Below are 24,167 nucleotides of genomic sequence, written 5' to 3' on the forward strand. Positions count from 1 at the left end.
CCTGCCAAGTTCCTTCTGGTGAAAGTTATCTATCACAAGACTTTTCTTATCTGTTGGGCCAATGGGAAGCAAACACCTCTCAGCTCCACCACAGCAACATTGAAAACGACGCTGGTAGAAAACAATTTGTTCTCTGCTCTATTCTTTTGTTCTATGTTTACTGCAAAACAGAAAAAAAAACCCATCGAAAGTATGTTCATTTGAATTCCAGCTTGTATTTATCCAAGCTCAGAGTTGGTTCCGGGGGGCCACGTCTTCTACTTGTGATGACGTGCCACACAAAAAGTACTTTAATTTGAAGACTTTCAAACACGTTGCTGATTCTTGCAGACAAAACTGGACAACTATTAGCACCAGAAGCATAAACATTATGGAAGAGTGCCAAGAAGGATAGAAAGTCTTGTTTGCAGTTTGCCACAAGCCATGTAGAGGGCGCCACTAACATGTGGAAGAAGGCTTTCTGGTCTGATGGGCCCAAAATGAAACCTTTTTGTCCCGCATACAAAATGGTATGGTGAAAAATTACTGTGATTCAATCTGATTGGGCCTTTTGCAAAGAATATGTAAAACTTTCTGTTTTTAAACACGCAATCTGGTCGACATGTAACGTAAAAGATTTGGGGAGAAAAAAAATATGTTGAAGTTTCTGGATGGGACGATACACTTTATTCACTTTCTATACCGATACCAATATCTGATATCTGAGCCATTACTGATCTGATACAGAAAAACATTGCTGAGTTGACTAAAAGCTTGGTCAAACATATAAAAACAACACAACTTTAATTTGATCAGTCAAAACAATTAGGAGTAGAATAGCCAATGTGAAAAATAACAAACTGAAACGGATAAAAGCAACAGGTGGACAACCTCGGTCAAACATGTAGAAATGAAGTGCAACAAACCTTTCAAATGATTCAGAAAGTGTAATTAGGAATTCTAAATAGAACGTAAAATAAAACATGAAGTCGCTCAGAGTACAAAGCATAAAATTTAACCAAACAGATTATGGATCGGGCACATTGTCACCCGAACTAAATTTTAATTTTTTTCCCCCAATATCAGAACCGATACAGATATTAATATCGGATTGATATCTGTATCAATCCGATATTGATACAGATATTGATATCTGTATCAATATACAATATCCTTTAATAGAAGGACTGTTGCCACAATCCTTCTATTAAAGTTTGTGGTTGTGTACAAGTGAAAAGGGTGGTATTGGTATTTTTGTTCTCTGTAGAGAGCTGCATTTTTAAGAAACTGTGAGAAAAAAAAAAACATATTACAAACATACATTGAATAGTCATATAAATAATAACATTAACACAGCCAGTAATGATAACATATTAAAAGAACCATTCGAGCTGAAAGAATTTTTATTTCAGAATTTGCTTTGCGCGTTGTATCTGATACTTACGGGGAAGTGTGCTTTCCCCCCATTCTCACTGGTTGTTACGGTAACTCATGATGCCCCCCCTCTATTCCCCCCGACTGATAAGTTACGCCCATTCAGAAAAAGAGAGAGAGAGAGAGTGTATTTACGGTGCTTGGCTGCTAGAGAATGAACCTCATCTCTTCCACTCTTTGTGCAGCAGAGGGAGAACGTTAAACCTCATCATTGGACCGAACCCGGGTTCTTTTTTGGACGCTGTTTTCAGACTTCAGAACTGTCACTTCTTAACTTGAAGGAACGAAGGTGAGTGATGCTATTAAAAACACTGAACGAGCTCAAACTCTTGTGAGCCCCGCGGTGCTAGCTGACTAACAATGTGTTGGACTAGAGGCCAGCTGCTCAGCTTCAGTCTGAGTTCGGGTCAGGAAACATCTTGGCTCGGTGGTCGAGAGCAGAACTTTGTAGCTGTAGAGGTTTGCTTTGGTTCTCCTGTAACTTCGGGATGACGTTTGAAAGGACAAACCTCCATAAACTCAGCGCGGGGTTGGGGTTTTCCTGGCGCGTGCAGGCGGTCATTTCCTTTTGAAGGTGGAGGAACCAGCAGACTCGGTCAATATGGGTTTTTGTCCGAGAAAGTACCGTCGCTGTGGTTCACAGCGTGGAAAATCCAATTCTGCTTTAAAATAAATGACGGAAACATGCGGTCACTCACCATTTACAAACATTCACACGCCTTAGCCATAATTATGTTAGGAGAAGCTGAAAAGAGTCCATTTTTCTGACTCGTACTTCAGGCTTGCTGATGGTAAAACGAGTAAAAAAAAAAAAGTATAAGGAGGAGATTTGAATCCTTCTGTACTTATGTTAGAAATGTCAGATATGTTGTTTAAGGAGGCGGTGACTGAGTAGGACTACTGTTGGAGCTAAGAAATGGGAGTTTTATAAGTCTATAGTTTTGCTGTCCTCCGGAACACAATCAGCAGTGGACTGTGATTTACAAACTGAGGTTATCATTTGAAAGTTGTTTTTTCCACATAGTTGCTTAAGAAATGAGAAGCTACTCATTGCACCAGCTGGGGTTAAATAACTTGTTGCCAAGTGGGACACAGCAGTAACTACCAACAAGAAGCTCAGAGCTATTTGCTCAATTAAATTCAGCTGGTGACATTTTTATTCTGTAATTTGGTTTATCCAGCCAGGGAGCTCTACTGAGATTATGGGTATTATGGAAAGATATTGATGGATTTAATCAGTTAAACCATCATGTATACACAGGTCGTCCACCATACTTTCCCACAGCCATTTTTTTTTCTTTTGCTAAGCCAATCTTGAGTGTTTGTTGATTAAAAAGATCAGTCTTAGTCCCCATCAGATTATTCTTTTATTCCATAAACTGCATGGGTTTTGTTACACGTTGCAGACCAGAGTTAAAAATCCCAGACGAGTTTAGCGATTTGTGGTGGTGGGACTGAGAAGGCTGTTTTCTGGCATCACTGTCAAAACAACCTGATGGCATGGTCATTTATTATTTAGACTGGATCATCACAAGTTTACCCTGTTGCTACAGTTCTTTACCATTGAATTTTGGATTTGCAAAAAAGTATATATTTATACGACAGTGGACCCCCACCTGTTCGTGATTCAGAATTTGTGGATTTTTCTTTGGAACGTTGCTCCAAATAATGCTGTAATTTAAAATTGACATTTTTTGCGTTTATTCCTTAGAGCATATCTTGAAAATAACTCAGTTGGAGAAGCTGAATACGGTGGTACTTGACATGCTGGCATTTGCAAAGCAACCAATCCAGGAGTCCCATTCATTTTTCCAGGGTGCTGATTTACCGTACACCCAAGAACAGAGATAAGGAAGACCATGGGTGTCAGCTTCCAATGCTAAGATAGTTTCTACTGTGTGCATTAGTTCATAGTAAGATATGTTGTGTGGTTTAACTATTAAAACTGGCAGGTGGAAGCACTTTTAGAGGGAGTCTTAAGTATTTGTGGTTAATGTGGGTCCTGGATCGGCCTGTGTCACTTTAGATTTCTTCCCAAGTGAAACAGGAAGTCTTTCGTTATCAATTACAAGTTCCTAGAATCTCTGATCAGCAATAAATATACTCAATTCAAAGATTAATTTTTACTTTATTTGGTACACGGTTATGCTACAGTAGTAAAAGATAAATTGAACTCTTAAGTAGGGCCGCAAGATATGAAAAATGAAATCGACAGTGCTAAAAATTGTAAAAAAGGAATATGATACCCAGGCCTTTTTTCTTCTTTGTATTTGATATTCCCATCCCTGTCAATAGATCCCCCCCCCACACACACACATGTAATAGTGTACCAACATTTTTTTTCATGCATCCATTGAAGTATTTTTCACATATGGCCATGATTTAAAAACTCATATCTTTATTTAATTTTAAAATTAGTTTTAGTGGGTAAATAATGAAATATGACAATACAGCAGGGTGAAGCAGCTTTAACCTGAAAGTGAATCTTTTGTAGATTTTGAATGAAATTCCTGTTAAATTAAAAAAAAAAAAAAAAAAAGCAGTCTAAATATTTTTGCCCTTTTTTTTTTGTTCTACTACTTGCTGTTTATAATTAGACCGTGTTGAAGACGCTTTTCTCGCAGGAAGCTGAAGCCAGTCGACAGGAAGAGTAATAAAGTGTGGGAGTTTTGTGGGGCCATATAAAAGGCCTCACAGGAAGATTAATGGAGTTCTGTTGTAGAAGCTCATGTTTGCTTTATTGACCTCTCAAACTCCTGCAAAGTGTCTGTCTGCAACATGAACGTTTCCAAATCGTTGTTTCCTGCTGTTTGTACAAAGGGGCAAATTCCACCGACATGAGTCAAATGTGACCCAGCCGGTAGGATGACGTCTTTATTGCCACATGAAACAAAGTGACGCTTTGCAAAGTGCCGCCATCAGTGTTGTATAAAAGTGTTTTCAGTTTGTTTTGTGTGTGGTTTTTTTTTTCTATTTAAAGAGACGGCATGTGAATACAACACCAGGTTTATTCACTTAAAAAAAATGGCTTATTAATCTCAATGAGAAATGAAACATTTTATTAATAAAGTTGAGGAAGTCAGTATAGATTTGTGAATGATGTAGTTTAACAGTGAAGCTGCCTGTACACTACGTGTACTAGCATGCAGGTTAGAAATCTGTAAACATCAGTGTGTTGATGGTAACACACACACACACACACACACAACAGGGAAACACAAGGTTATGTTTCATTGTTGAAACTGAAACCTACTCAGACGTACAGTATGTGATATTTTGCAAACATATTTGTGTTTCAGAACTTGTTACATTAAAACCACAAACTTAAGTGTATTTTTCTAATATAATTTTTTATTACTACCAGCCAGGATTAGCTTGTCATAAAATAACTTCTGGAGTAAAGGACTAACTAAGACCTGACTTGACCTACAAACTAATGTGAAATATTTGAAGTTTTGAAACACTGTGAAAGTTCGTATCTGACGTGAAACCTGGTGGTCAGAAGAATCCTGCCTCAATAAATAAACCAAAACACACAAAACTAAATCTTTTGTCTCTTTCAAATACTAAACAGGAGGTCATTATTTGTTTTGAAACGCAATGTGATTCACAACTATAAAAAAGTAGAGGCAAAATATATCTTTTTAAAGAAATGTGCTGTAATTCTTTGGGGTAAAATTTTCAATGTATGTGGAAGTACAACCGAGACGCGTTTTGCGTAGCTCTGGGTTTTTGTGTTTGCAGTCGGCGTGCTGAAATCAGTGATTGCAACCCAAACATAAAACCTCTCTGCAGGTATCAGTCGCTTCTGGTGTGTGAGGAAAACATGCCTGATGGAGGCTCAGTGGTGTCTGTACCTGCATTTCCATTGACCAGGTGTTTGCACAATTTGACATTTCAAAAATAAAGTTGCTTAACGGAAACACGGCAGTTTTGGAAAAGCTTTTGTTTTTTCAATAAAAGGGTTAGTCGCTAAAATCAGGTGCGTTTGTTTTCTTTTTTTTGGCTGTATGAAAATAGTTTTATTTCGCAAAGCTGCAATGGAAACCGGGCCTGTCACAGTACATTTTACTGGACGACAAATTGTCCCAGAAGTTATTGTGATGAACGATAATATTGTTGTTTTGAGACCATTTTCAACAATACAATTGTGGAGGCATAACAATGCAAGAACACATTGTCAAAGATGAATAAACTTTAAATTTTAGTGAGCATTTAACACTGGAACTTCAAATATTCATAGAAACAACAGAAAAAAACAAATAAAATGAATGATGAAGTCTTTGAAAACAAAATTGTCCCTCAAAAAACAGGATAGTTGAGACCAAAACACCAGACTGAAGACTTTTATTAACCAGTTTTTGATAGAAAGAAAAAAATAAATCATGCAAAGGAAAATTGTTGAACTTGTTTTAATTGATCATGCGATGAGTTGATTATTGCGACAGGCCTACTGGAAACACTTGTTTTTGCATCACGATCAACAACCAGATGTTACCACTGACCACAAAGAAGACAGGAAGTAGTTGGAAGAACATGGAGTGTTTTCAACAACTTATTCACATATATGTATATTTTTTTATTGTTTCTCATTTAATAGAAATAACTCAGAATTGTGGTGTTTTTTTTTCACATTAGTGGAATGTTGACAAAGTTTTGCGTACATTTGTAATGCAAGTACAGCTACTGTCTTAGAAACACAAAGTCAACGTAATCGTAGCCGTGTTGATAAGAAATGACTCCGAGTAACTCAACTCGCTGTTCTGTTGTCACCTCACAGTTTAATCAACAATCCGGTTCCTTCTATTAATTTTTACGCCTCCGGTCGTCGTGAAAGTGTTTGGAAGAGGATAACTACAATCAAATGAGTTCTGCTGCAGAGCCACCATAACGTTTCTGTGGCGTAGATGCAGAGACGAGGTAACAGAGGAAAGCAAGTGAAATGATGGTTATGCTTGACTTGTTACTGGCATCATTACCAGCTCTGCTCTGTCTGAGCTGCAGTGACTGACAGCTTGACACAGTCTCACTTTCACTGCCTTCACTGCTATCAGTGAAGAGAAGAGAATAGATGCTGATCCTCGAGAAAGAGCCCCCAAAGTCCCTCTGTTTGTTATTGGGCAAATTCAATCTGAGTAAATACGAAATCGGTTTTCAAATGAGGAATTCATGCATGATCGAAAAAGCTGTCCACCTTTACGGAAATATTCTGTCCACTGATGAGACAAAGTGGAACTTTTTTGGAAGCTCTTGCATCTGGTGGAAACTAGAAACGGCTGTCGGCACCAACAGTCGAACACAACGGCCATAGGAGGTTGATCTGGGGTTGCTGCGCTTCTCGAGGACCTGGATGGGTTGCCATAACGATGAAATCTGTCTTCTGGACCTTCAGTTCAGTGACCTCAATCTCCAACAACATTGGGTTTAGCTGCAGGATAATGAGCTGAACATCAGAAACACTTGATGCTGTTTGTTGCTGCCAACGGTGACTCAACCGGTTATTAGCTTTAGAGGTCAGTTGCTTTATCAAGGGGTCAGATTGAAGGAAAAGAATAAAAATGTGAGTTTATTTTTTACTTTCAGTGTCCCTTTAGGGCAGGGGTCCCCAAACTTTCTCCTGTGAGGGCCACATAACTTGTCCCTTCTCTGATGGGGGGCCGGGGTCAGTTTGTAACAGAAAAAGTGACGATTGTAAGAGTGCTAAACATAAAAATGTATTGTTTTTCAGAAAGCACAATCAAATAACCTTTTCTGGATTTTTCAGAGAACAAAAGTCAGGAAATAACACTATTTATGAAATAAATAACCAAATAACACTGGGTTCTCCACAAAAAAAAAAGGGTTAGGGCCAATTATATGCATGTATAAAATAGTTACTAACTAATAGTTAATAATAAATAAAGTTCATTACTAAGGAACATTTTATTGCAAAAGTCCAACTTATCAAATAAAAATGCACATATATGAAAATACACTGGTATTGTTCAGGGGGCCGGACCAAATGTGGAGGCGGGCCACATCTGGCCCGCGGGCCGTAGTTTGGGGACCACTGCTTTAGGGTCTCTGTACTCTTTGTATTTAAATGTAATTGCAAAAATAAATAACACTGTAGGGGCATTAGGAGGTGCAGCATAACTTTAGTCTGAGTGCTAACCTTGACAGCTAGCTCATGCTGTGTGTGTTTAAATGCAGACTGAAGTGAGGTCCAGACCAGGAGACTGATGCTGCTGCTGCTGCTAAAGCTCAGCTACAGAGATGCTGCACTGATGCACATTGCTGGGATGAGTCATGAAATTGTCAGATCAGGATCATTGTTTGCTGTCACAAAGGCACATCTCATTTGGCCTTGTGCGCGCACACACACACACACCCCTCCACACACACTCACACACACTTTGCATCCGTTTTCACAGGAGACCCTGTAGAAACTGCAGGGTCTCCTGTGTTTGCACGATGCCCCTGATGTCGGTCAGCGTATTCAAGGTTTTCAGTGAACTGCCCGGAGCTGCTCATGTTCCCGGTTCACTGCATCCATTCATTTCAGTTACTGTCTCACAAAGGCAGCACTATAACAGACCTAACATCTGCTACAAAGGCTCCAAAGCTCACAGGATGGGGGGGAAATACTGAAAACTGAAGATGTGAATGCAGATATTCTCGATTTTGTTTCAATTAATTAATCAAAAGTTATGTTTACCTTGAAACATTGTTTCTTAATTTCAGGTTTTTCCACTTATCTGAAGTATTTACATCTTTTGATCAAGTTGTGATGAAAATATTTAAAATCTTGCACTTTGATATGTTTTATTCTATTCATCCCTGTTTTGATTTAAAAAGCACAAAGACTAAGATGGCAGGTAATCGATTGGAACCATTTCTGATGAGACTTTTTGGTCTTCAGGTGATCTGTAGTGTTTGTGGTTATAATGCGTTATAAACCTGGCATCCTTTCATCTGCCTGTCAGCAGGAAAGCAAAACTCCCCCATGCTAAATGTCAATGCAGATTTTAGATAAAGCTGAAGGTGAAGTGGCGAGACCTGCAGATAAAACAAGAAAAAAACTGATTTTGTCTCTTATCTGCAAGATTTGTTTTTCACTTCAAATATTTCTAGGTTTTCATTTTTAGATGTATGTTTCTATGTGAATGGAAATGTACATTTTCTAAGCTTCCATTTTTATTTAGCACGCAGGCTAAATAAAAACCCTCACAGGTTCACCCTAACTTGGTGAACCTGAGGGTGATGTAGACACAGATTCAGCTCAGAGTAGCCCTTCCTTTCACTGTCTTTGTTTTGTTCTTATTTTCTCTGATTTTATTCATTTCTATATTGTCCTTTTATTTAGCTGGAAATTTAATGGCATCTGATGTACCTGAACTACTTAACAAAATAGCAAAATAGTCCTTTAGTTCAGCCTCGTCATTAAGCCGACAGTTGTGGTTTTCTCCCAGTGCTTTAAAGTATTCATTAGCCAGCACTGTCAACACTACACTGCATGCATGACTTAACTTCTTTCTTGCCTGAAAGTAAGAGTGTTACACAAAGATAAAACAGCTTAAAACTCCTAAAAGGATTGTAAAATGTTCTTTCATTTTCAGATAAAGTTACATGCTGACAGCATGTGGATAGCTCTCTGTATAACTGACACATCTACATGTTTTGTCCCTCCCCTTTGTTTAATATATGTGACGTGTAAAACCTTGCATTCCTGTAAATCTATTTTTCCTACCTGCCTTAAAGGGCAACGCTTCAAACATCCATACTAGCTTCTTTCACAGAGCAGTTAATCGAGGCTGCAAAACGTCTCAGGCTCGACCTGAAATCTTTTCTGAACGACGCAAATTAATTTCTTAGAGGCCGGATATTGCTGTGCGCTGTTTTGTTGTTTTTTTTTTGTATTTTTTCCTCAGACTGTGTGTTTATTTCCTCACACAGTTACAAGCTTACTCTCCAAACTTGTCTAGTTTCGATTTCCTGCCTCGTCCAGCAGGATGGGAGGAGGCACGACTTCCTCCCATTCATTACTCAGCTGTCTGATAAGTTTAACAAAAATACATATTTTAGCCATTTCACTGACGGGGAAACTAAACAATGTTCCAAAGATTAACAACTGAACAGTCAGCTCTGACACCCAGGTTAACATAGTTACCATAGTTACCACGTATACGCATGACAACACTGTTGCTTTAAAGTGCAATGTGCAACATTCTCTCTCTGATTGCATTGACCTTTTAACTCACCAATCACATTCTGGATGCTGAACTCTCCAAACTTTCAGTAAGCTAAAAATAAGTATTATAGAACACAAGAAACATTAGTAGCCATCCTATAGTGGTAAAGCAGGAAGTGTAAGAAAAACCTCTGATCTTGACAACCACTGATTACTTGAATCCTATGAAACAAGTGGTGTAAAAACTTTCCCCCAACTCTGAAATTATAGACTTCATAGCATCTTTAAATGAGATACATTTACAAATCAGGGTTTTCATCCTACACAGAACTCTCTGGAGGCAACATCCCATCTCAGAGATTTAAAGGAGTAGGATTATGTAATGGCACAATCATTTTATTGTGCCATAAAATGATTGTGCCATTTTATAAGCACAATCAACTAACTGTTAACCTTCAGTTGTCATAAAAATGCTGCATGTATCAAATATGACTTGGAAGAAATTTGACTTTCTTATCTAACTCCTTGAAAGAGCAGGAGTTGGAAAGCTCCTGCTCCTTCGGAGGCTCCGCCTTCAGGAAGTCGTCACAACATGGCTCCTCTGTTAACCCTCTAACGGTGTTTTTAACAGCGCTGCTCTGAGAAGCAGCTCCTATAACGAGCTCAGCAGATGAGCAGTTCCATCAGGTATTTGCTAATTGCTGCTGGCTAGTCTGAATGTTAAGCTCAGTCAATTTTACACGACGCCGCCCCTTTAACTGTCACAGCTCTCTCTCCAATACTGTACCTACCATCACTGAATAGAGTTGGGGACCGCTCTTTGTTAGGAATTATCCGAGTAATATGCATGCAAAAATAATCGCTAATGTAGAAAGCTAATATTACTTCCTGCGGAGATTGGAGCGCCTGTTTCTCCACTCGTGTTATTCTGCAGAGTGGTGTTTGTTTGGCCCCACAGAGCCCATGTGTGGCGTTTGAATGATCAGGTGTTTGCAGGCTGGCTGCGCCCCGGTGGACCGCTATGTGCTGCGTCGGCGGGGTCATTAGGTGACGGGGATTCCATAGAGAACGATCATGGAAACTTCTGTGTGAGTGGAGGAGAAAAACAAAGAGAGCGGCGTTTTGTTGCATCTGCATGACAAAGTACTGAACACAAAGTGGAAGGAGAAATTCTTATACAAAGTTGCTGTTTTCATATTGTTCTAAATACAGCTTTTATTTTTATGTTGCCAACCTAAACTCTTACTTGCTGCTTAAATTTTATTATAACCTTCCACCAAATATCTAACCGAATGTTGATCATGACATTTTCACACAACTTTGTTACAGACACAGTTCAAGCCGAAGATGTTTTAATGTTTCCTCATCAAATCAAATGATTCTTTTTGTTCCAGTGCAATTTTCTTTTTGTCAGAATTTACATTGTTGTACATAATTGCCAATAGACGTTTAAAAAAAAAGTCCTAGCAGTAAAGATCAGCTCACACAGCCAACACACCAACTCGATTGGATCAATAGAATAGAATAACACTCACAGGCAATAATCTGCTGTTTTCAAGCTGTGGGCACAAAAACACGCCGATGGTTCCAATAACTGGCGAAACCTTAATTATTGGACATGGAGTCCACCAGCGGTGGCTGCGCTGGTGGACTTGAATTGTGTCCCATGACAGCTGGCTGTGGGAGACACTGAGGCTGTTGTTCTGCGAAGTGGTAAAGAGAAATGAAGCATGCTGTCCAGAGAGGGAGCAATCGCATTAACTCGTTGTTTATTGAGTTTAGTCCAATCAGAGGGCAGAATCACTCCGCTCTCTGTTCCTGCAAAGTGTGTTCAGACAACTGGAAGGAACCGTTCACATGTCTGGACTCGCCGGTCTTCTTCTAAGAAGCTGTAAACATGGAGGCGTGATGCTTTACTTAGCTTATCAATTAATCATCAATCATTTATTGGCGTCTCTGATTTGCACTGTTTCTGTGGTGTTTCCCGTGTTTCATCGTGTGTGTGTGTGCGCCACGATGTCCGACACAGCTAAAGAACCCGTCAGAACACACACACACACACACCAGCTTTATGTCCTTCAGTTCAGTTTGATCAGACAGAAAAATCACTGGGGTTTTTTTGTTTTGTTTTTTAAGACGGTAGTGTTGTGGAGGTTTTTATTGTGCTACATCAAATCGCTAAAGAAAACAGGATTCGTCCTGTGGAGACAGCAGCTTCAGTCATCGCAGTGAGAAGGCCGTCTAGTTCAGCCAGACAGATGCAGCTCAGCACGGCGCGTTTTGGACTTGCCTGACACACGAGCTGCTCTGGACAACATGGCAGCATGTCAGGAAGACAATAACCAATAAAAACTAGTCATTTCTGAAAACCTAGAAATGACAGGCTGTCATTATAGCTGCAGATGGTTATTACTCTGTCTGTGATCCCATAGCAGCTACCATAAATGCCACAATGTGGACATGGCAATTAAGTAAAGTTAATGTATAAATAAAACCATAAACGCATTCTGAACAGAACATGGTGGTGGTGGCTTCATGAACTGGAGATGCTTTTCTTCTGCTGGGGCAGGGAGGCTGGTCAGGGAGAGGTCAGGGTAAACGCAGAGAAAACCTTTAAGACGCCACGAAAGACCTGAGGGTATCTAGCAGGATACTGACGCCAAAGATGCAACAAACTGGTTTGGATCAAATTATTTTCATCGGTTGGAGTGGACCAGTGAAAGCCTACTCTTAAATAGCCCTTAATAGCCCAAAATATGGTTAGCAAAATAAGGCCTTAAAAACAATTTTTTTAAATGTAAGTTGCCCTTAAATATGTTAATCGCATGTCTTTATTTTTTAAATTAATATCATGTTTTTTCCCTTTTCTAGGGACTTTTCTGTCAGGCAAACATTTGAGTCACACAGACTGATTCATTGCACTCTGTGGTGGAGGCTAACTAGCAGCTAATATACCCTTGCTAATTAGCTTACTGGCAGCTACAGTATCTCTCTTACCAACCCATGTGACGCTAGGTGCACTCTGTGCAAAAAAGCTCAGCACTGCGGGGGCTGAGGTTGTAGAGAACATTGCAAAAATATGCAATTTCCTGCTGTAAATTTCTGTTTTGATGCGTCTTAAATTCCATTCATCGTGGTCTTAAATAGCCTTAAATTTGAATTGAATTGGTGAAACCCTGCAAATCTAATTGAGAAGCCGTGCAGCTCTTTGTAATACTAACATTGCATTTTGTCCGATAAGAATGCATTTGTGATGTAGTCGTAGATATGAACACATTTCCAGAGTGCTGAGTCTTTCTGTTCTGGTGGATTTGATGTGAAGCCGATCAGATTTCACTGCCACTCAAACTCAGCTATAGAAGCTAGCTGATGCTGGGTCTGAGGTCCTTTATTCAGCCGGTTTAATGCGCAGTAAAATCCTGCAGTAATAATAAAAAGGCAGCTCTTACAACCAATTAGAGGAGAGTTGGATAAAGGGGTCTGGTCTCCCTCCTCTGTCAGGTCACAGTGACATCGAAGCTCTCTCAAATTATTATATTACGAGTTGTGTGACCATTTCCCCAGTCGGCCGCCGCTTCGGGGTCAGAGTTTATTTGTCCCCAGGGAGGGAAGAAGGTGAAATGTTTCTCTCAGGTTTTGTGCGACATCTCTGTGGGTTTGATGTGTGTCCATGTCGCTCCTCTGAAGCCATCCTCCTGTCCTCCTCCCTCCATCTTTAGAGTGCTGCTCCGTGACCTCCTGACCCCGTGACGCCGACTCTTCCAACATGTCTTCTGAAGCCACGCCCATCCAGGAGTCTCGACCTGTGACCCCTCCGCTGACTTCCCCAAAATCCCCTCGTTCACCAGGTAAAAAATGAGTTTTGTATTGTTTTGTCCATTTGGTTCATGTGTGTATTAGAACGCGCTTAATGTGCTAATAATGGTGCAAATTTTTGGATTAGCACTTTAGCCCTTATGCTAGCTCTGAAAGCATTTAGCATACTTTGCTTCATTTTTAACTTTTCCTGGTCAATTCTAAAGCACTAATTTGCTTTCCTGTTTGAGAAACTTTACTTTGAGAAAAAAAATGGACGTCTGTGTTGAAGTTTTGGTTATCAGTTTAGCTACTTCTGTGTGTGACGTTTGTTTATGTAAAAACTTTTTGTTCATTTTCAGAGTCTCTGCATCTTCCAACCAACAAGCTCAGAGAACGCTCGCCTTCCCCAATGAGAGACTTCCTCATCCCCAGCCCTCTGCCCACACGCAGGAACAGGACCATCTCGGCGTGAGGACACACACACACACACACACACACACACACACACACACACACACACACATATAAAGTTATTGGTACTATCCAGGTAGTACATGTAGCAGTCATGCGGAGGTTCAGTGTGAAACATTTACTTTAGTTCCTTGCCATTTCGTTCTGTATACACCCTGTGCATGCAAAATGACAATAAAGTCAGTCTAAGTCTAAGTTGACGGCGACAAAATGATGCTGATTAAATGCGATAATCAGGGAGCCGTCAAAACGTTTCTGCACGAAGTCCAAACTATATCGACTAACTATGTTACTGTTGTTCAGATGCAACATATGTTAACATTCGGCTTAATCTTCTTACTTTTCTTTCACCTTTTCTCTTCCTCTATTTCTGACAGCCGTCTCTGGTTTTGCTTCTCAAAGCAGCGCAGCAACCAGCTTCACGGGCTGGACCCAGCGGTGTTGGTTTTTCAAAATAAAGTACATTTTAACATTTCATGATGCTTAATTTCACACTCTAATTATGGTTGGTATAAGTGCGCAAATATAGGCGTGTAATAACGTGTATTTTTAAGAAAGACCTTCATCCTGAAGGTGTGGTGGCTTTTATTTAGCCATGGCAGCGTGCCGCAATCAATTACAAACATTTATTTATGTTTTGAATCTGAACAAGCTGATGTAGTCAGAGGTACCTTCAGGTGCGCTGTAATACAGACTGCTACAGGAAATCCTTCCCGCCCTCAGTCGTCTCTGAAGAAACCTGGATAGTTTGACTTCTTAAAACATCCAGGTTTTCCTCTTTTTTTGTAAAGTCTCTTTGGATTATAATTCTTGACATTTAAAGACAAAACTTCAGTTCCTGCTGAAATTGCGACACTTTTATTTGAATCTAAAGTCATTTTCAATCAGTTTAATGTCCTAATAATGTGGAAATTTAATGTTATTTGAACCATTGCAACAAACGACACCGATAGATTTTCAAGCCACAGATTAGATGCACAGGTGACATAAACAAAGATTTAAAACATAAATATAAATGTATAACCTGCAATATCTCCATATTTCCCCTCCTGTCTTGTCCTGCAGCTCCGCCCGGGCAGCAGAGGGCCCCGTGTTTTCTGGAGTGTGTAAATGTTTCTCCCGCTCCAAAGGCCACGGCTTCCTTACACCTTCAGACGGCGGCAACGACATCTTCGTCCACATCTCAGAGTAAGTGTGTGTGTGTGTGTGTGTGTGCGTGCGCGCCCTGCTTCCCCACATATGATGAGGTGCTTTGGTTTGAATCACCGTCATCCGGCCTCAGAATTACACAGAGCAGGGAGGAGTGTGTAGGAGGACCACCTTCACCCCGATGCCTTTGTTTTCAACCTCAGACGTCAGAGGAAGACACACACACACACACACACCCACACACACACTCCCTCCACCCCCATGAATGTGAAATGAAAGGACATTAGTACGTTCAGACGAAATCTAATGGAACGACTTGATTTCAGCAGAACGGATGAAAATGAGCTGACAGGCTGCAGAGTTAAACCAACTCTGAGCAGGAAGCTTCTGGTTTGAACCGGTTCCATTTCTCTGATTTATCACTTCTAAGGCTCATTTCCTGACCTTCAGGGAAGCAAAATGGATTAAAAGATCAAACGGTGATCTGGAGTTTCTGCAAAGACAGACTGATGAGATAAATGGGAAAATTTAAGTGATTTCAATTTACTTTAGTGGTTTTACAACTGTTGTGTAAATGTATCGTATAATAATAATAATAATAGTTCATATTTAACACTGCAACCGGGAGACATTTTAGATGTCCAAAATAAATTACAAATAAAATGGATACTGAAACTCCTGTAAACAAAGAGATGCAAGAAAAACAAACCATCATGCAAATGGATGTTATGAAGCTCATCTTCACTTATCATGCGATTAATTGATTTCTATTTATGACGGACCGAAACCCGAGGTTTTTTGTAAGTTCTGCTTTTCATGTTTGTTTTGTGTTGTCTTCCAGTGTTGAGGGCGAGTACGTCCCGGTGGAAGGAGACGAGGTGACCTACAAGGTCTGCGCCATTCCTCCCAAACACGAGAAGATCCAGGCGGTGGAGGTGAACATCACCCACCTGAAACCAGGCAGCAAGCATGAGACCTGGGGGGGGCACGTCATCAGCAGCTGAGCGTGCCGACCATCACCGTGGAGACGGGGGCTGGGGAGGGAATTTAAAGGCGTGTGAATGGAGGATACTGTGGGTGAATCATGTAAAGTCCCAGCCGTCTCCTCATCTTCTCATTCAAGCTTGAGCCGCCGACTCCATCCGGACAGAACCCGCTTTTCTTTCCTTGGATCTGAAATCTCGAGCGGAACCGAACCCGCAGCTCTCGTTATGCCTGTAGAACCTCGCAGAGATGCGTTCGGAAGTGTTTGGGATCATAAAACACTCGATGAATGTCGGAGTGTCTCCGCTGATCCGGTGTCGGCTAATCTGACGGAAGCATAAATCCATAATCATGTCGTGTTTGGGTGAAATAAAAGACTTTCAACAATTTCTGTCTGCTGGTTTATTCTTTTTTTAATATATGGTAGCTGCGTTTCCATTATGTGTGCAAAACTTTTATATTCTGCTAAGGTCCATAAAACACAATTGCGATTGCAGTTTTTCCTTTCAACAAGAAGTTCAGTTACAATCTTGTGAATAAGTTTAACATAAGTCAAAAAAACATCATCGGCCTCCTGCCACTTCCTGTCGTCTTTTCCAACAGTAGTGATATCTTGTTTGATCACATGACTCGTATGATGCTAAAAAAGTGTTTGAATTGAAATATGATTCTGTCGATAGTCGGGGGAATCTAAAACATTTTAAGTACCTAATCAGATGAAATCGGATTAAGTTACACGTTTTTATAACGCAGTTTGTTTTTCACTTTCATCCGCAGCGCTCAGTGAAGTTCATGCTGAACACTGGATTTGTTTGCCACCTTCTCTTTATGCTGTTGATTTTGGAAAACGGTCAGATCTTTCCAAAGTCGTAGGGCACATGAGAGTTTGGCTTTTAGGTCCAGAAATTCTACACTTTGGCACTTCTGCTAAAAAAACAAAAAAAAGAAATTTCAGAAGGGCACTTTACTGTCCAGTGGAGAAATGTCCGGTGCTCTAGCTCCTCCTAGTGTCTATTTTTGTACATTGCTGATTAAAAACTAACTCAATGCGTGGACTGGACAGGAGTTACATGCCAGGCCTCTGTCATTTAGCTAGCGCTAGCTTAGTTAGCCCACTTTACAATGTCTGACACCATAAAACTCTAAACTCTGAATTAACCCTTTGAGAAAAATCAACGATCTTATTATGTTTGGGTTTCCTACCTCAATAAAACTACATTTTATTACTATGTTATAACTTGGTAATAAACTGTTCCATCCAGTTTCCTCAGGTGTTACTACAGACTTCCTGACCTGAAGCAGCACAGAACTCGGATGTTTTTGAAAATGTGCTGAGTTTGTTTGACTTTTAGGTCTTAGGATTATTTAGTCCCATTTAAACCATATGTTTGTTATAGCTGTAGTTTTATGGCACTTCAAAAAAATAATTGTAGCTACTGTATTTTGTGCCCGTGTGTAATTTTTAAAGCAAATTAGTCAAAATTAAATGCAAATATTTACATTTTTATTCATTTATTATACTTGTGATTTTAGTTTTTACTAATTTTAAATTTTTCTCCTCGTCATTCTGAGTGCAGTTTAATTCCAATAGTTTGTTAAATGCATGTTTCTGGTTCTCCTGTTCAGCTCAGTAGTTGTTTGTTTTTTTCTCTTTTTGTTACTGGTGTTTGTTCCAGTTGCTTCCTGATCTTATCTAATGTAAATCACTTCATGTGGAGCTTATTGTGTATGGAAAATGCTGGATAAATATGGACAGACGGACAGAGGAGGGAGTCACATTCCTGCTCCCCCCCTGACATCTGAACAGAAACTGAAAGCGGAGTGAAGGAAACCGTTCCCATCCAACCGGAAAAGCCGACTTAACAGCAGAAACTGGTCTCAGGTTTTACAAAAGCACCACTGATTCTCCTCTTCCCCTGCTGGCTCCACCGCAGCTCTCACCACCACACGTGTTACCGTCCTAAACAAAGCACAGGGATGGATGTAGGCTGGGTGGTTCAGCAACAGGTTGGAGAGGGGAAGCTTCAGAGCGAACAGTTCCAGTGGTTTTAGTGGCGGCGCATCAGGCCTTCCTGAAGGCAGGGTTTCAGAAAGAGCTGGAGTTTTTAAAGAGACAAAGGCAGAAATTCAAGGCATTAAGTTACAAAGTTACATTTCTTTTAAATCATAGTTGATTTATACAGCATTTTTATAACATAGTTACTTGCTTGTGCCATAAATGATGCTGTGTGCTGGAAAACACAAAATACTGCCTCCTTAAAGTCAAACTGTGAAGATAAAAAGTGAAATCAGTCCAATTTCTTCACCACTTGGGGAAAAACCTCGCTGTGCTGCCCTCCGCTGGCCACATTTGATTACAGCAGCTTCTAAGCGGTTAAATAAAACACTGAAACATAATAATTATATCAAAATGCCCACATGAGATGTTGTACCAGGGCAGCCTGTGAGTCTCTGCTGGTGCATTTTTATTACGAACAATTCTGCTTTCATATTAAAATGCCAATTTAACAAATTTGGGAGCGTATGAAGAATTAACAAAATAAAAAACCCAAAAAACAAACAGAAATTTGTTGTATAAATTCGAATCCGATGATTTTCATGTCAACATTATTACACCGATTAACATGTACAGTCCATTTCCTGCCTGTGTTCAACTAAAAGCATTAAAGTTAAAAGCATAATGAATGTTATGACGGTGATTCTAACTCTGGAACTAAAGACGGAACGATGGAAGAATCTGCATGTTGTCAACGAAGACAGTGTGAAGTCAAAGAAATAAATCTTTTTTTCGTTCACATTTCTGTCATGTCTGTCGACCACAAACCTCTGTGTGTTTTATTTACAGGGTTTAATGTGACAGATGATAAAAATGGAAAAAGGTGATAAATAATTGTCAAGTCCGAGGGAAATAATGCTGGCGCATTAAAAATAATAATGTCAGGGAAAAGTGTAAACATTTTTGTCACTCATTTCAGAAAGAGAAATTCATATTAAATAGATTTATTAGCTATAAATGAAACTATTCCAAGCCTCTTGTATTTCTTGTCATTTTGACGATTATGGCTTATAGAGAATAAACCCTCAAAGTGCAGCACAGTAAATAGTAAATAGTAAATAGAAACAACAAAAAGGAAACTTTAAACAGAAAAGTATCTTCATTTCTATTTACAAAATAATTGGTTGATTCTGCTTTTACAAGAGATTCTGCATTTCAAAATGTTTTACTAATTTGAAAAGTGTGGCATGAATTTACACTGTGAAGCTTCCAGCTACACATGACTTGTTATGGTTTGCTAGAATAATCCATGTTGATGTTGATCAAGGCTAATTTCAACATTTCCAGGCTGCTGAGTCTAATGAAGGAAAAGCTGAAGAAAAAGTGACAAATGCTGCAATTTTCTTTAAAGTCAGAATTTTCTACTTAACTAACATAGCTGTTCCTATTTAATCATTTAGTTATTTATCATTTTTCATACATGAAAAAAAACTCATCCGGTTTCTCCTTTGCTATTATGGGGGAAAACACATCAAACAGCAGCAACGCTTTGTTTATCAGGAGGAGAAGTTGTACAATTTTGGCCTTTTCCTCATTTTTTTGTCTTCCAGAGCATTCAGCCTGCTGAGGGGCCCCGGCCCTTTGTCTGGTCGGTGAGGGGCCAGCTGCTCTGCTTTGGCTCTTGGCCCTCTCCAGGCTGCCTTCTGTCCACATTTACTTTCATGTTTGCGCGCCTCATCCGTCGAACTGAACTCGAACTGCACTTCATGTGTTCGGCCAGCAGATGTCGCTGAAACACTTGGCTGCAGCCTTTAAAACAAACGGTCCGCATCCGTCTGTCTTCTGCTCCAAAAGGTCAGGCAGCCGGAGCGACAGGGCCGTACTAAGAAAAAATATAAAACATTAAATTATGAGAATTAACTCATAATATTCAGAGAAGTTGCACTAAAAGGATGCAAGCTTTAAAATTCCACATCTTGGACAAAGTTTCTGATTGAATCTTCTAGCATGTCACATAAAAACACATTGAAACAGGTTTAAATAAAATCCTACCCAGAAAATTAAAATTCCCTAAATTCTGTTACAGCTGGGAGTTTCTCTGTGCCACCAGAGTCGGCCCAAGTCATAAGCAAGTTAAGCTGTTGTTTAGCACTGCAGCAAATGCGACTGCCGGACCAAATGAGCAACACAGAAAAAAACAACAACAAAGTTTTAATATGTTTGCTGTTGATTTAGCGAATACTGTGAACTGTAAATGGATGATATTCAGGTACCCTTGTTTCGGCCTCCATGCAGTGAAATAAAAATTCATTAGAGATACAAATGTTACATAACCTGCTGACAAAAACATATCTACTGTGATAATGTTGTTGTCATTTTGTTGTTAAAATATATTTAAACAAAGATCTAAAATGCATCGTCTGTTGTGGAAATTCATTGGAATTATTCCACGAAGAAAAGATTAATTAATAATAAAAATTAATTATTATGTCTGTATCTAAAAACATTTGTTGGCTCCGGAGCCTCAGGTTGGAGGCCCCTGTTCTGATTATAGAGCCTTGAAAACTGAGTTAGTGGAAAAGTGAGGAAAAAAAGTCTTGGAATTTAAAAATATGGACATATTTTAAGATGTGTTAAATTAAATTGTATTAATTAATTAATGATGGGATTAATGAAATATTTTTAATTGAATTGAATTTATCTGGAATAGACAAAATCAAAAATGTTTGTCTTATAATTTTCTATGTGTGAGGCAGGCTGGTTGCCATTTATGTAAAAAAAAAAAATAGCAGCTGTTGAGCTGAACTTGGGGCCCCAATTTCGATTCCACTTCCGGCCTCAAACAATTTTGGACCGGCCAAGATTATAATTAGTGTCCACCATCTGGCCAGTTCTGAGCGAACTTTGTGGAGGCGCCCCTGATCGAGAAGGAGAAAGGAGGAGGGAAATGCGAGGTGGGGAGAAAGGGATGGAGGAAAACAGATGATGAGCGAAAGGAGGAGGAGGAGCAGAGAGGAGGCAGGCGCTCACAGGAGGAATCAGCGACAACAGCAGGACAATGGGCTGTCTCCGCTCCAGATCATAACGGACACCGGGTTTGCTCCAACTAACTGGATTACCAGGTATGACTTGCGGCGGAACGGGTCACCTTCCGGCTCGGTGTTGTTTTGTTTTTTTTCTTCTTCTTCTTTCTTTTTCTCGTCCCGCTTTTTAAATGTGCTGTTTGTCAGCGGCAGAAGGGGAGGGTGGAGGTGACGGCGGGGGGGGGGGAAGCTGCAGGAAGGAAGCAGCGCAGTAGCTGAGCAGCAGACACCCAGCGGGGCCTGCTGACCGTCTGCCTCCGGCTCCCAAAGCAGCCGGTGACACCGAATTCTTCGGCCGCAGCTCCGGCTGGGCCTCCGCTGCTCGAGTCCGAACCGGGCGGACCGAAAAACCACCGCGCGAGCGCACATCCGGAACGTCCGCTCGCCTGAACAAGCGCGCCCCCGCCAGACTCCATTATGAAAATCAGCACTTTGACATTTTTAGCCTCCCCAGCAGAGATGGTTGTCACTGAGAATGTCAGACCTGGTGTAGATTAACCCGACATCGTCTCTTCATTCATTCGGCTCAAATGATAAGTATTAAAATGCCGGAATTAAAATCAAAATTGAACAATAACATTTAAAAAAATATATAAATTTTCTATCTTTCTACACGCATATATAGCGATTTAACTGAAAGTAACAAATACATTATGCACAGTCGGAAAAACATACGTATATACACATACATAAAGAAGTGCCTCTAAACAAACATCCTGACCAGCGGCGGCAGCAGCAGCTTCCTCCCAGCCGCACCAGTCCAGGCCCGGGTGTCTCCTGCACAGATGCGGGGATTGTCGTGGGAATAGACGGACTCATTGTGTTTACTATAATGCGCCTTCTGTTGGACGCTGCGTGTTTGTGACGCACGCAGACGAGCGGCGATGGGGAGATGCTGTGCGGGCATCACTCAGGAGAAAAACACACAACACTGATGTGACCGGTGCTGCTGATGCAAGCAGACAGATGTGACCGGCCAGATGCACATGCGTGTGTTTCTGTGTGTGGGCGTGTGTGTGTGTGTGTTTGGGATGCTGCCAAATGTTTGAAGAGGAGGACAGAAGAGATTAGGTGGGGACAGATGAGGAAGATGATGTGCTGAAGTGACCTGCACCCAGTGCGCGTGGCATCTGCTGGATGAGGCCGGGATCTCCTGATGTTAGATGATAAGAGAGAGAGAATCTATTGCGCTGGAATCCATGGATTTAGATTACAGAAGTCGCCAGAGCAGAAAGAACTGATTAAAGGGAAGTGCTGGGACAGAGGCAGAGCTTTTACTGCAGCTTTTATGGCATGCAATAAACAGGTTTAAGCACATAATCAGAGCCAGCCCAAGGCATAAGGGAACTAAGTAGCTGCTTCAGGCCTTCAACCCCAGTGTGGCACACTGCTCAGTAGGAAAAATAGCTAATAGCTGCGGTAAAAGTTGCTAACTGATGTAATTGCCAAATGTGCATAATTACATCCACATGCATTTACAATAGGTACTGCAGGATAAACGGATAACATCACAAAGAGGAAGTAAAAACGGCCCGTGTCTTGTTTGTATCAGAATAAATCTCAACCGCTACAGTTTTCCATCTTGCCTTTTGTTTTTTTAAAAAACATTTTGTTGCAGTGATTTGATGTGATTCCAGTGAAAATCTTAAAAGTGACCCTCCCCCCACCTGTTACTGAAACTTACCGAAAGTACTTGATTCCTTCCCCCACAAGTTAGCATTAGTTAAACTAGCTAAACAGTAGATTGACCATGCAGTTTTGAATTTAACCACTGAAATTGGTGCAGCAGTTTATAGAAATTCTATTTTAATGGATATTTAGGAAGACAGTTTATAAAAAAAATAGCTATAGAAAACTAGTTAGTTAGATTCAAACCCATTTATAAAATGTGCTCACTCAACTAGTTTACAGAGTTACATCCCGACCATATAATTTAACTGATCTGGTTAGTATTTAACTTTATAGCATGTAAAAAAAAACAGCAGCTGTGAGGGGGTTGTGGTTAAGGGCATAAAACATCACGAGTAAACAAGCTGGCGTGTCAAATGTTTTCCTTGACAACCACAGCTAAGATGTGTGGTTCGCTGGCAGCTAGTGCCTCCTGGTTAAGAGGCTCAGCCTGCTAGTATGTTTGAGTTTAGCGTTAGCACTGTCTCTAAATTAGGTAAAACTGGATCTAAACTTATATTCTTGCTCCAGCACAAGTACTTTTTCTATCATTCTTCTTGGATTTCTTAATTTTTACTGAGTCGATGTATTAATTTAAAACAACCCATACATCATAATGATACTTTTTGGAGGACGTTGAATAGTAGTCATTAAAATTGATTACATTTTAATCAAACATATTAGTTTGTGTTAAGTTCAATAACTGCAACAAGAAAAAAACCATTTTATTTTGGTGTAGATTAGAACTTAAAGATGCTAGGACAAATAACTGATATGATTTTATGTTTTTTTATTAAGAATGACAATATCAACTTGGTGAAAGTCAAGTACTGTCATAAAGCCTGTGGCTAAGAAATAGTCTAGCAACAGCGCTAAGATCAAACTTGCTAGCAAGTTGCTTTATTCTTTGTGTGAAGACATAAAAATAAGAAAAGCCTTTGTGAAGTAGTGCAATTTTAATCTACTCTAACAACATCTACTCTAACATCTACTCTAACAAGCTGACATGAAAACCTTTTTGTTCACCACTGAAGTTGTGTCGCTGATTGACAACAACAAAGTTAAGGTAGCTTAGCTTGGTAGCAAGTTAGCTATTCTTATTTGCTTTGTCTTAACCAGCAGAAACTCAAAGGCTTATCGGTTTATCTCAAAGTAATTATATAACAGTTTGCTTCTTAACAAAAATGTTTTGATATTTTGATCCTGACTTATTTTATTAAGAAAGAATTTTGTAAAGAACTTAGTAAAAGTTAGAGGCTTAGCTTGCTAGCAAGTGACTGTCACTAAAAGAGTTTAATCTAGATCCAATCTTAAATTCTTGCTGCAACAAGACAACTTTCTCAACCACGAGTCTCAACCAGCCAAACCTTTATTAGGGTTTGGTAATTATATTCATATGTAGTCATAACACAACACATATAAACATGTCATCCTT

The 24,167-nt window shown here is 39.9% G+C and overlaps 2 protein-coding genes and 1 long non-coding RNA gene across 4 annotated transcripts in view; 2 read left to right on the forward strand and 1 right to left on the reverse strand.

The window, feature by feature from the left end:
• Window positions 1-1,499: 1,499 nt before the first annotated feature.
• Window positions 1,500-16,372, forward strand: carhsp1 (calcium regulated heat stable protein 1). Its single transcript, XM_028022463.1, has 5 exons — window positions 1,500-1,702; window positions 13,303-13,431; window positions 13,741-13,849; window positions 14,918-15,040; window positions 15,843-16,372. The coding sequence occupies exons 2-5, from the start codon at window positions 13,350-13,352 to the stop codon at window positions 16,003-16,005; spliced, it is 477 nt and encodes a 158-aa protein (XP_027878264.1). The 5' UTR covers window positions 1,500-1,702; window positions 13,303-13,349; the 3' UTR covers window positions 16,006-16,372.
• On the reverse strand, window positions 16,164-23,651 carry LOC114147819 (uncharacterized). The gene is made up of 2 exons (XR_003596142.1): window positions 21,754-23,651; window positions 16,164-19,863 (listed from the first exon to the last, which is right to left on the reverse strand). It is a non-coding gene; the product is annotated as an uncharacterized LOC114147819 (long non-coding RNA).
• The window catches only part of LOC114147817 (neurabin-2-like), a 29,447-nt gene continuing 26,211 nt past the window's right edge, over window positions 20,932-24,167 (forward strand). The window contains exon 1 of one of the 2 annotated variants that reach the window (XR_003596141.1): window positions 20,932-21,103. The gene's annotated coding sequence lies outside the window, so the exon portion shown is untranslated. The remainder of the gene's footprint in view (window positions 21,104-24,167) is intronic. The other variant, XM_028022462.1, reaches the window with a different exon arrangement.

This window comes from Xiphophorus couchianus, chromosome 7 (genome assembly GCF_001444195.1).
Source record: "Xiphophorus couchianus chromosome 7, X_couchianus-1.0, whole genome shotgun sequence".
In the NCBI taxonomy this organism is placed as follows: Eukaryota; Metazoa; Chordata; class Actinopteri; order Cyprinodontiformes; family Poeciliidae; genus Xiphophorus; species Xiphophorus couchianus.

Excerpts from the sequence above, each read along its gene's own strand:
- carhsp1 (XM_028022463.1), top strand. The coding sequence starts at position 13,350 with ATGTCTTCTGAAGCCACGCCCATCCAGGAGTCTCGACCTGTGACCCCT. Across the intron at positions 13,432-13,740 it reads AAAATCCCCTCGTTCACCAG|AGTCTCTGCATCTTCCAACC; the intron begins GTAAAAAATGAG and ends GTTCATTTTCAG. Across the intron at positions 15,041-15,842 it reads ATCTTCGTCCACATCTCAGA|TGTTGAGGGCGAGTACGTCC; the intron begins GTAAGTGTGTGT and ends GTTGTCTTCCAG.